The sequence below is a fragment of the Chlorocebus sabaeus genome, chromosome 11, assembly GCF_047675955.1.
Source record: "Chlorocebus sabaeus isolate Y175 chromosome 11, mChlSab1.0.hap1, whole genome shotgun sequence".
NCBI classification, from domain to species: domain Eukaryota; kingdom Metazoa; phylum Chordata; class Mammalia; order Primates; family Cercopithecidae; genus Chlorocebus; species Chlorocebus sabaeus.
Genome location: NC_132914.1, coordinates 62,715,111 through 62,729,030, shown reverse-complemented (window position 1 = coordinate 62,729,030; position 13,920 = coordinate 62,715,111). Strand labels below are relative to the sequence as shown.

At 35.6% G+C, this 13,920-nt stretch overlaps 1 protein-coding gene across 1 annotated transcript in view; it reads right to left on the bottom strand.

Moving 5' to 3' along the window:
- Window positions 1–11,943: 11,943 nt before the first annotated feature.
- LEMD3 (LEM domain containing 3) overlaps window positions 11,944–13,920 on the bottom strand; it is an 80,179-nt gene continuing 78,202 nt past the window's right edge. Inside the window, exon 13 of the mRNA XM_008003910.3 lies at window positions 11,944–13,747. Coding sequence (XP_008002101.1) covers window positions 13,584–13,747 — 164 coding nt within the window. The 3' untranslated portion in view covers window positions 11,944–13,583. The remainder of the gene's footprint in view (window positions 13,748–13,920) is intronic.

The following is a 13,920-nucleotide window of genomic DNA, read 5'->3' as shown; positions in this document are numbered from 1 at the left end:
CATGGATAGGAAGAATCAATATCGTGAAAATGGCCATACTGCCCAAGGTAATTTATAGATTCAATGCCATCCCCATCAAGCTACCAATGAGCTTCTTCACAGAATTGGAAAAAACTGCTTTAAAGTTCATATGGAACCAAAAAAGAGCCCGCATCTCCAAGACAATCCTAAGTCAAAAGAACAAAGCTGGAGGCATCACGCTACCTGACTTCAAACTATACTACAAGGCTACAGTAACCAAAACAGCATGGTACTGGTACCAAAACAGAGATATAGACCAATGGAACAGAACAGAGTCCTCAGAAATAATACCACACATCTACAGCCATCTGATCTTTGACAAACCTGAGAGAAACAAGAAATGGAGAAAGGATTCCCTATTTAATAAATGGTGCTGGGAAAACTGGCTAGCCATAAGTAGAAAGCTGAAACTGGATCCTTTCCTTACTCCTTATACGAAAATTAATTCAAGATGGATTAGAGACTTAAATGTTAGACCTAATACCATAAAAATCCTAGAGGAAAACCTAGGTAGTACCATTCAGGACATAGGCATGGGCAAAGACTTCATGTCTAAAACACCAAAAGCAATGGCAGCAAAAGCCAAAATTGACAAATGGGATCTCATTAAACTAAAGAGCTTCTGCACAGCAAAAGAAACTACCATCAGAGTGAACAGGCAACCTACAGAATGGGAGAAAATTTTTGCAATCTACTCATCTGACAAAGGGCTAATATCCAGAACCTACAAAGAACTCAAACAAATTTACAAGAAAAAAACAAACAACCCCATCCAAAAGTGGGCAAAGGATATGAACAGACATTTCTCAAAAGAAGACATTCATACAGCCAACAGACACATGAAAAAATGCTCATCATCACTGGCCATCAGAGAAATGCAAATCAAAACCACAATGAGATACCATCTCACACCAGTTAGAATGGCGATCATTCAAAAGTCAGGAAACAACAGGTGCTGGAGAGGATGTGGAGAAATAGGAACACTTTTACACTGTTGGTGGGAGTGTAAACTAGTTCAACCATTATGGAAAACAGTATGGCGATTCCTCAAGGATCTAGAACTAGATGTACCATATGACCCAGCCATCCCATTACTAGGTATATACCCAAAGGATTATAAATTATGCTGCTATAAAGACACATGCACACGTATGTTTATTGCAGCACTATTCACAATAGCAAAGACTTGGAATCAACCCAAATGTCCATCAGTGACAGATTGGATTAAGAAAATGTGGCACATATACACCATGGAATACTATGCAGCCATAAAAAAGGATGAGTTTGCATCCTTTGTAGGGACATGGATGCAGCTGGAAACCATCATTCTTAGCAAACTATCACAAGAACAGAAAACCAAACACTGCATGTTCTCACTCATAGGTGGGAACTGAACAATGAGATCACTTGGACTCGGGAAGGGGAACATCACACACCGGGGCCTATCATGGGGAGGGGGGAGGGGGGAGGGATTGCATTGGGAGTTATACCTTATGTAAATGACGGGTTGATGGGTGCAGCACACCAACATGGCACAAGTATACATATGTAGCAAACCTGCACATTGTGCACATGTACCCTACAACTTGAAGTTTAATAATAATAAATAAATTTAAAAAAAAAAAAGAAAAAAAAGAAAAGAAAAGAAAAAAAAAAAAAGAAATATTTTATCGAAGTATAAAAAAAAAAAAATAAATAAATAAATAAATAAACTTTAATGGCACTCAAAGAAAAGGATAATAATTGTACCATGCATTGGTTCAATAAAGGAAGCTGCTTACAACCTGCTGGAGGCAACTAGGCCTTGAGCTCCACTATCCCAAGTCCTGCCACCTAAAGCTAGTATTTGGGCAAATCTGTAATGCATTCATGGCATACCAGTTGGGACGCTGTGTTCCAGAATAGTTCTGTTACTTACATGTTCCTAATAGGATCCCTGTTTCACTGATATGTTACTGGGTTCTGTTAATCAAATGCTGGTAGTGATATAGAAGAGCCCAGTGGAGATTATCAAACAAAATGAGAATCCTGAATAAAATAAGCATCAGGAAACCATTGTCCTTTTGTCCATTTGTCCTGTAAGGAGAGAAGCCTGCTAAGGAGAAGAGCCTGAATTTCAAGAATACAACTAAATATTTGTTGTATTATTGGGACACAGGAAATCTTTGTGAAAGATATCCTCTGTCAGTCAAGTTTGTATGAGGAAATTGAGTGACTCTCTGTGTGGAAGTATCAATTCATAAAGATCTTCTAAGTTATTACAAGCCAAAGAGCCTGTGCCTCTTCTAAGGAAACACAGTTGCCGGAGCCATAGGCCCTGGCAATAGTAACATTAGAGCTCTAACTTTCCTCTTAATTTTTTTTTTTTTTTTACTTTTATTGAATGATTCACTTTTCTTATTAATTTTAAAAGCCACCTTTATCATATACTAAATTCTTACATACTAGAGTATCTTCATAATTCAAGTGTTTATCAACTATATAACCTCACATGGAGGTTATATGGTTATTTGTGGAATTACAACATAAAATATTCTCTTACAAAAGTGCCCTTTAAAAAGTCAGTGCCTCCTTGCATATCCTTGTCTGCTTCACAGTATGATCTATTTCTGCCCATTATATTAATGTCTGTGTCAGTGTCTTGCAGATTGTCATTAAAAACACAATATAAGTTCAATGAAACTCCACTAAAAAGTGAACTAGCAAACTTCTCAAAATTTGGAGGATTTCACAAAGTCAATAAAAATGACATAAAACTGCTCAAATTACAAGCATTACCAGAAATGTATCAGGGTTTGTCCAGTTAGCAATTAAAAAAAAGTTGGAAATGATAAAAAACAATGACAAGGAAGTCAGACACAGTGGCTCAGGCCTGTAATCCCAGCACTTTGAGAAGCTGTGGTGGGTGGATCACTGAAGCCCAGGAATCCGAGACAAGTCTGGGCAACGTGGAGAGACCTCGTCTCTAAAAAAATACAAAAACTTAGCCATGCATGATGGCACACATTTGTGGTCCCAGCTACTCAGGAGGCTGAGGTGAGAGGATTGCTTGAGCCCAGGAGACAGAGGTTGCAGTGAGCCAAGATCACACCACTGCACTACAGCCTGATCGACAGAGCAAAACCGTCTCAGAAACAAACAAACAACAACAAAAATGACCACAGGAAGAGCCAAAAGGAATTATATGATCAGAGAGAGACCGTTTTCAAAATGAAGCCTGGGATATTATGCAAAATGATTCTTTGATTATAGAGCAGAAATCAAACATAAACTGAAAATTATCGTTTCATGATTTTAAATAATTTGTCAAAATGCCAACTGGCTTTTTTGCAATAATTGAAGCATATCCCACCAAAATTATTAGGAAATTGAAGGATCCAGAATAGTCAACACGATCTTGACAAAGAAAAACAAAGTTGAAGGACTCACACTTCTTGATTTAAAAACTTGCTAGAAAGCTACAGTAATCAAGACAGTGTGGTATTAGCATAAGGATGGACATATAAATCAATAAAATATAATTGAGATTCCAGAAATAAACCTTCACATTTACAATCAGTAGATTTTTGACAAGGGTGACAAGACAATTCAGTTGGGTAAGGAACAGTCTTTTCAACAGATAGCTCAGTGCTGGGATATCTCATGGGATGTCGCAAATGGATACCCACATACAGAAAAATGAAGTTGGACTACTACCTCACACAATATTAAAAAATTAACTCAAAATGGATCAAAGTCCTAAATGTAAAAGGAAAAGCAATAGAACTTTTAGAAGAAAACATAGGTGTAAATCATTATAACCTTGGATTAGGCAATGGTTTCTTAAATACTCAAACCACAAGCAACAACAAAAAATAAATTGGACTTTATCAAAATTTAAAACATTTGTCCTATAAAAGACATCATCAAGCGAGTAAAGAGCCCACAAATAGGAGAAAATATTTGCACATCGAAATCTGATAAGGGACTTGTGATCTACAACATTTAAAGAACTCTTACAACACAGTAATGAAGGCTATACCCCAATTAAAAATGGGCAAATGATCTGAATAGGTATTTCTCCAAAGAAGATATATAAATGCCAATATGCACATAAAACATGCCCAACATCACAAGCCAGCAGGGAAAATGCAAATCAAAGCAACACTAAGACACCATTTCATACCAACTAGGATGGTTTTAAAAAAGATCATCAGTATTGAAGAGGGTGAGAAGAAACTGGAACCTTCATACACTGCTGGTGAGAATGTAAAATGGTACAGCTGCTTTGGAAAACAGCCTGACAGTTCCTCAAAATGTTAATCATAGAGTTACCATATGACTTGTGGGTTGCCACAACCTTCACTTCCACTCCTACTTATACCCAAGATAAATGAAAACCTGTATCTATTTGAGAACTAGTATATGAATGGTCATACCACCATTCTTCATAATAAGCAAAAAAGTGGCAATAACCCAAATGTTCATCAACTAACAACACATAAATAAAATATGGTGTATCTATACATATTATTCAGCTATAAAAAGCAATAAAGTACTGATACATGCTACAACATGGATGAACCCTGACATTACTCTCAGTGAAAGAAGTTGGCCACAAGGGACCACATATTGTATGATTACGTTTATATGAAATGTTCAGAATAGGAAAATATGAGGACACAGAAAGATTAGTTGTTGCCTAGGAATGTGAGGGTTAAGAGGATTGGGAGTGATGGTTAAGAGGTGTAAAGTTTCTTCTTGGGGTGATGATAATATTCTAAAACCGATTGTGGTGCTGGTTACACAGTTCTGTGAATACACTAAAAACTACTAAGTTATACACTTTAAATAGATGAACTGTATGATACGTGACTTATATCTCAATAAAGTTGAGATAAATACACCTAATATATCTCATAAAGACAAATTTTTAAAATTCTATTTATGAGTTGATTAAACCCAGCTGAACATAAAATTAGTGTACTCACAAATGGATGTGAAGAAGTTTCTCAGTATGTTGTACAGAAAGACAAAGAGATGGAAAATATGAAAGAGGGACTAAAAAAATGGAGTGATGATGGAGTAAGGAAGTCTAACAACTACCTCCCCTTACTAACTCTACAGAGCCCCTTGTAGGAGCAGTGCATCCCCAAAACCATCTCTCTGTATTTCATTATCACCCTTTAATCAACCTTTGTGTCCATATGCATACTAAGGTGTTTTTTTAAAAAAACTATCGTCCAAACTTGTGATCAAAAACCAAATGCTGCAAGAATCTTTTCCACAAATCTATGTCGAATTTCAAGCTAATGGCCACAACTTTTTCTTTTTTTTGAGACAGAGTCTTGCTCTGTCACTGAGGCTGTAGTGCAGTTGCACAATCATAGCTTACTGCACCCTCTATCTCCCGGGCTCAAGTGATCCTCCTGCTTCAGCCTCCCAGATAGCTGAGACTACAGACACATGCCACCATGCCCAGTTAATTTTTTTTTTTTTTTGAAGTAGAGACAGGGTCTCACTATGTTCCCCAAGCTGGACTTGAACTCCTGAGCTCAAGTGATCCTCCTGCCTCAGCCTCCCAAAGTGTTCAGATTACAGGCATGAGCCACTGTACGAAGCCAGTCCACAACTTTTAGGAGGAAGACTAATTTCGCATTCAGAAAGAGACTAATTTCACATACAGTCCAAAAGAGGTAGGAAAAAAGGAAAAGGAAACAACAGATGAGACAAATAAAAAATAAACAGCAAAATGACAGACTTAAACTTAACCAATGAATAATCACATTAAATGTTAAATGTAAATGCTGTATATACCCCAATTAAAAGGCAGAGATTGAGTGATTATCAGACCAGATCTTTTAAAAGGATCTAATTAAATACTGCCTACGAGAAACATAGTTTAAATATAAAGATATGAATAAGTTAAAAATAAATGAAAAAAAGATATACCCTTCTACCACTTATCAAAAGAAAGCTAGAGTGGCTATCTTAATATCAAAGTAGATTTCAGAGCAGAGAATATTATCCGGGATAAAGATCACTTCCATAAAGGAGTCAAAACACAGAGAATATAACAACCCTGATTATTTATATACATAATAAGAGAGCTTTGCAATACATGCAGCAAAACCTGTCAGAACTGCAAGAAACAGGCAAATTCCCAATTATAGTTAGAGATTTCAATAATCCTTCTCAATAATTATCAGGTAGATGAAAAATTAGTAAGAATACAGACTTGAATAATACTATCAAACAACTTCATCAAATTTACATTTATAAAACAGCCCACCAAATAACAGCAGAAAGCACTCTTTTTCAAGTACACATAGAATTTTTATGGAAAGTTTGTGTTGTGGACCATAAAGTAAGTCTCAACCTTAAAAGGATTTAAATCATTCAATGGATGCTAAAGGAATAAAATTAGAAATCAAAAGTGTAAGTAAAGTTACCTGGAAAATCCTCAAGTATCAGGAAACTAAATAACACATTCCTAAATAACCCAGGGGGCAAAGAAGAACTCAAAAAGGAAATTAGGATGTATTCTGGACTGAATGCAAATGAAAATACAACACATCAAAATCTGTGGGATTCTGCTAAAGCACTACTTAAGAAGAAATTAGGTCCCTGAAAGTTATATTGAACTCCCTAGAATCAAAACACAAACTTAATTTTAGATGCAGAGTAACAGAATAAAGTGTATGGGTTGATTCAAAAAATATATACTGAGCACCTAATTTCAACCAGACACTATTTGGGGACTTAAAAATCAAGCAAACACCACAAAAATAAGACTCCCTATTCTTATGGGGATTGATATTGTAGCACGGGATATAGGTAACAAACATATAAGATACTTTCAGATATTAATAAGAAAATAAAACAGCAATTTAAAAGAGAAAGGCCAGAGAAGATCTCTATGAAGAGATGTGAACTGAAACCTGAATAAGGAGGAGCAGGCCATTCAAAGATCTGGTCCCAGGGAAGTAATGTTACAGGCAGAGATCAGCAAGTATGAAGGCCCTGTAGATAGAAAGTATACAGGAGACATAGAAAACCAGTGTGGCTGGAGAAAGTTAAGTGAAGGAGGCATAATAGGATGGTTATCAGTAAAGCCAGAGAGCAACATCAGAAAAGGCAGAATCAAGTAAAAGTTAGGTATATAGAAGACAGGCAAACAGTTTAGTTCGACTGGAGCACAGGTAGATGGATGAGGACTGGGATTTGGCTGGAAAGGTACAGGTTGGTTTAGACTTGTACTCATGGTAGCCACTGTCTACATGTGGCTATTGGCTACATGTGGGTAGTACAACTGAAGGACTCAAGTTTTAATTTGATTAATTCAAATTAATTTAAATTTGAATTTAAATTTTAAAACTTTTAAGTATTTGGGAAGAACTTGGGTATGTGAATCTACTGTTTCAACTGTAGATTTTTTGATATCTCAATATAGATCAAGTATTTCTAATTAAAATGTCAAATCTGGATTAAGATAGGCTGTAAATAAAGTTGCCCACTGTATAGGTTTTAGCACTTAAGTCATATATCCCAGGGTCACCTTAGCTATAATATATACTCCAGATTTTTGAAGTATGTAAAATAACATTTTTAAAGACAGGTTCAAATAATTTGAATACATAAGGTTAAACATACTAAAATTAATTTTACCCATTTTATACTTTTTTTAATGTGGCCATTAGAAAACTATTAATTACACAACTGACATATTTCTCTGAAATAGCACCTGTCTAGATAAAGGCAGGCCTTGAAAAATCCAACTTGAATTTCACTATTATTTGGTAGGAAATAGTCACTGAGATTTCAAAATTCCACATTAGTGTTTTTTTTGTTTTTTTTTTTTTTTTTGGTCAAGAGAAGTATGGCAACATTTGGAACTATAAAAATAGGACTGCCCTTTAAAAGCTGTATTTTTAAATCACTTCAACAAAATGAAGTCACCAAAAAAAAAAAAAAAAAAGAGGAAGAGGAAAAAGAAAAAGGCTTTCAGGCCAAATGACTTGATTACAGTTACACAGGCTGTCTAACATAAAGCCTCAAACAAATTTCTAGTTTTGAGTGTAAGATAAACCATTTAAGAACAGTTCAAAACTGTTCTTAACAGTTGACAAAAGTCAACTTTAGCATGTATTCCTTCTTTCGACAGCCGCAGGTTTCTAGACCTATACAAAATCTCATTTTTCTACAAACTAGGAAAATTTCTAATCAATATCAAACAATCACAGGCAATGGCAGAACATTTTAAAAGCTAATTCTGTTTTGTGGAGAGGAGAGATTCTCAGAGACAGTCCCCTCTTGCCCTTCCTCCAACAATGTTCTGCAGTAGACAAAGAGAAGTCAGAGGGATCATTTTGCCTTATTGTGTCAATTTTAGGACATCTTATCTAGCACCATAACTGACTTCCTGCTCCCCTCCTCTAGTGCAGTCAGCCCTGTGTATCCACAAGCTCTAAATCTGTGGATTAAACAAACTGCAGACAGAAAATATTCAAAAAAAATGTAAATAATAAAAATACAGTATAACAACTATTTAGATAGCAATAACATTGTATTAGGTATTAAAAATAATCTAGAGATGATTTAAAGTACATGGAAGGGTATGAGTAGACTGAATGCAAATATTATGCCATTTTATATGTATGGGAGTTGAGCATCTGTGGATTTTAGTGTCCACAGGGGTCCTGAAACCAATCCCCTGCAGATACCATGGGACAATTGTAATCTATAATTTGGGGAATGTCATCACCAGCCAACCAGCTACCCAAACCAGAAATGTGATGGTCATATTAGATTACACTTTAACTTCACATCATTGAAACACTTTCTCAAATTCTACCTTCTTAATTTAGTTCAAATTTTCCTTTCTACTTCACCCCATCCCCAATCCCCATCTAAGGGCCACACAGGTAAGTATGGCAGAAATGTGATTAACCATTTGGACTCGCTAGGTCATCTAACCCAAGGTCATGGTTCTAACTCCCAAATTGTACCTCCCTCAGACAGTTCTTAAAATATCTCAGAAATGTAGATCCCCCTTCACTTGCTAGAAACCACCACCTAAATGTTTTGTAGGCAGGTCAAACTCAACATAGCCAAAACCCCAATTTATCATTTTTCCTATCCAATCTGTTCCTTAAAATGTTGGGATTTTGGATTTCCCATGCTAAATAATTAGATATCAGTTTCTCTCTCAATAATTAATCAAGTCTTTCCCATTTTCTTATTCTTCAAATCTTTTCTCTATTTTTCATGTCAATAAATCCGTATCATCCATTTCTCACCTAAACTCCCCTTAATATCCAACATCCAATCTTCATGTGACCTACAAAGACTTCCATGGTGTAACCATTGCCTACCCCTCTTATCTATTTATGTCCTTAAGCTTAGTGATTCAGTCATAAGAAACTGCTTATGGTTTTTTTTGGTTTTTTTGTTTCGAGTGAGTCTTGCTCACCAAGGCTGGAGTGAAGTAGTGTGATCTTGGCTCACTGCAACCTCCACCTCCCACATTCAAGCAATTCTCATGCCTGAACCTCATGAGTAGCTGGGACTACAGGTGCGTGCCACCGTGCCTGGCTATTTTCTTTTTTTTGTAGTAGAGACGGGGTTTCACCATGTTGGCCAGGCTGGTCTTGAAATCCTGGCCTCAAGTGATCCGCCCACCTCGGCCTCCCAAAGTGCTAAGATTACAGGCCTGTGCCACTGTGCCCAGCTGATTTATTTTATTTAGATATGGGGTCTCATTCTGTCACTCAAGCTGGACGCAGTGGCATGATCATAGCTTACTGCAGCATCGAACTTGTGGGCTCAAGCAATCTTCCCACCTCAGCCTCCCAAGTAGATGGGGACTAGGAAGTGTGAGCCACCACGCCCAGCTAACTCTTTTTCTCATTTAGAGATGGGTCTAAATGTTGCCCAAGGCTAGTCTTAAACTCCTGGCCTCAAGTGATCCTCCCATCTCAGCCTCTCAACTAGTTGGGATTACACACGAGCCAACACACCCAGTTGTGCTTTTAGTTTGTGCATAAACTGGGTTGTTTCTCATCAATATTTGTTCATGTGCTCTCTATACCTATAATGCCCTCTTTCCAGTTTCAGGAGCATTCTCAGGTCTCCAGTGTCTACCCATGAAAGAAAAAGTAAATCTGAGTTACACAGGCTCTGCTGGTTTTAAAATCTAAGAATCAATAAAATGTGTTTATCCTGTTACCCCTAGTAGAGGTTTTCAGGCATAGAAAACCACCATGAGAATGCATTTCTAGTCATAAAGTTTAACCAATGGGGCTTAAAGGTCAAGAGCATTCTGGACATTCAGTTTATTTAAAGCACAACTCTGGTTCCTAATCATCTCAGTTCTTAAGTATCTGTTCTTCAGCATCCTTCCCAAAAGAGTGATTGCCAAAATTCTGTTTGATTTAGCACCCTGTATGAGTCAGCTGGAAAAAGTGACTTGCCAAGGTAACTCTAGGGGGAAAAAAAGGCAAAAATGCCATGGAGGGGACTTACAAAAATGTGATGTCAAGAGGAGCAGGGAGGAAGAACTGCAAGATAAATCTTATTAAAGGAAATGTTCTGGGCACACGACACATCAAAACACAGTTCACTTGGAAATCATAACTTACCATTCAAACTGTGAATACAAGGAAAATATAACAAAATCCAACATCAGCCTTCAATATTCACAAGATATTCATGAATCTACATACCAATGAGTATTGATTTTATAATTACACAGATCACATTCCTTTTCATGAGCTCACCACAGTAATAGAAGGGAAATTTTATCATTGTATCTATACTAATTGTATACTATAATTAATTGTATCTATACTAATTAAGAGTGTTCAACTGAATTAAAATAGGGCTCAGTTGTTGCCTCACCTGCCCTGAAGTCTTCTCTCTATATTAAGATGCATAAGGTGCCTTTCTTTACTCACAGAATTCCTCTGCCTGTTTCGCTCTCACTGTATTTTCCACATTATCTTTTATCTGCTCTGTGTTCTTCCTCTAGACTGTGACCATCTTGAGGACTGGGTCATGTGTTTTTCATCTTTGTATAACGCGTAATAGTACTTGGCATTTGTTAGTAATCAATAAGCGTACCACATGACTGACTAATCTAGTCTTTTTACTTGATTAACATATCAAAAAGTCTAAACCAATGCTAAAGTAACTAGCCTATGAACTGTTTGTTAATAGTTTATAATGCAATAGAATTCAAGCCAGAATGTTAAAAGAAAAAGAAATGCTTCCTTTTAAAGAAAGTCTTGCTTGAAAAAGTATCTAGCAGAACTAATGCTTTGTGATGCAGCTGATTGACATTCTTGCCCCATTTTGGTTCAAATACTTGAAAGTTGGATGAAGACATTTTCATGAGAAAAAATAAAATGCTAAGGGGATGGGTAGTTAAAATTAACTTTATGGTCTTCATTCACCTTTATAAGCACAAATATTCATAGACTGTCAAACTGATTTAAACTAAAGACACCTATTTTCAAGGGTAAAAAATAAATACAGACACAGGGCACTTAAAAAGTTTTTAAAAAGCCAAGACACATAAAAAAAAAACTAATAAATTTTTAATTAGAATTTTTTCCTTTTTTTTTAACAGGACAAGTAACAGATTACATCAAACTTCAGAACTTCTCAAATACCTAGTTATTATACACATTCCCATCTGTCTTGCAGGGAGGGATCTTGGTCGGCTTAACAGTTTCAGGTAAAATAAGTTGCATAATAGTATATATTACAATAATAAATGTACAATGTTTACATGAAATATGTTTTAGAAGCAAGAAAAAGATGCATCTGCATCAAAGGCGACCTTTTAAAATGCCACAACTATTTTTTACATTCACTCTTGCAACAGGTTACAAGATGGGGGTCACTAAGCTCAGATAAATCACTAAGATGCACATAAAATACAGGAAGATTGGTTACTTTATATATTATATATATTTATATTTTCACACGTTAGCATCTGAGACATAAACTGAGAATTTAAAATTTATTCTCTTCAGATAACAAATCATTTTTTATTCTTCATAAACAAGGTGCCCATAAAAGCACATAGGTAAGGCACAATAGGGCTTTCTGTTACAGAATAGTGTGCATCATGTTTACTTAACCAGAAAACGTGCATTATCTGTGCAAGTTCATGCTGCAAACCCAATGCATACAATAAAACGAAAAGGAAACTGAGCTTTAAATAAAACCAAAATTGGTACAATTCCAGCTGCTTCACATATTCATTTGGACTGACAATTATATATCAACAGGTTATTTTTAAAAAGCCAATTGTAGATTACAAGTAAAATTTACTCAGCAACTATTTTTATCTGAAATCATAAACAGTAATAAAGTAAGTTTACTGAAACAAATTAAATACTGAGGCACAAAGCAACGGTCAATCGTGCATTTACTATACTGCAAACTTTCATGACCCAAAATTGCAAGTATAATTTGTCAAATACACATTCTGCTGCAACAATGTGCCCTGCTTTAAACTTGACATATAACAGAGGCACTAACATATCATTAAATTATAAATAGATTGGGAAAATGACTTAATCCCAATGGTACTATGTCACAGCCCTGGTATCTATAATAAATACAGCTTTTCACAAAATATTTTTCCAATATCTGCCAATTTCTTCTTTATTGCTCACATAAATTTAAATCTATTACAACTGGTATCAGAACTTTCACACAAAATCATACTCAGACATTTTTATATAAAACCTATAAAAGATATTTTAAACTTGTATCTAATACTTCCAGGTGTTTGGCTGTTTGATCTATGCAAAAGTACAGCCATATGTGTATATCTGTGTGTGTGTATATATATACAGCTATATATACACACACACATATACACATACATATATACACACACATTAGATTATGAATAAAATAGAAAGCTTATTTTACTGCTTTAATGCAGACATCTTCACAAAACAAGACTACTTTCACCACCACCAGCATTTATACATATATACAAAGCCAGTTTAAGTACATATACATCCACTTACACATATTTGTAACCACTAAGCCCAAATTAATTTTCCCATATTCCAGCTGTAGCAAATGAATCACTTATAACAGAAACCTAAGGTTAAATTGGGAAATCAACAGTTTTACCACATTAGCCTGTAGGAACTATGCAGGTGACTGCATACAAAAATTCACAACATTAGTTCACAAGAAAGTATGGGACTACAATAAGCCTTTTCATCATGCTTTTGTGTGGTTATCCAAACACTTCTTGGTGCAAAAATACAACCACCACATCTGAAAATGCTTAATAAAGTCAGTGTTCCTCATGCAAAACTTTAAATGCATTGGCTTAACTGAGCTCCAAAAACTGAATGAAATAATTATCCTACCTACTCAGCATTGCTGCCTCACTGCTAAATCCCTTTGGAACCTTAAGACTTCTGGAACGTTCAGAGATGTATTCATCAATAAAAATATTACATACAAAAAGCATTTAAAAAGGAAGACAAAAAGCCAAACAGGAATTTTCCTATTGTAAGTAACAGTCTTAGAAATGGAAGGAAATCTTTTCAGGAACTTCCTTGAGAATTGGTTAGGCCAGTCCGAAGACGAAGATGAGACATAGAGTTCATATGTTTATTTGATGGCTTCAATGGAGTGTTGGAAGTGAGAGCCTGGGGAAAGCGATGGTGGTATCTATCTAGCCGTAAATATTTTACTGTAACCAATTTCCCTGTTGTAAGATAAAAATAATATTTTAGATCAGTAAAACTGTTTAATATTTGCAGAAAATTAACTGTGGTAAAAGACATATAAGCACAAAACATAACTAAAGTCATCTAAAATTATTACTCAAAAAAATGCTAACCTAAATTCTTTTACTTGAAATCTGGTATAGTTTAGAAT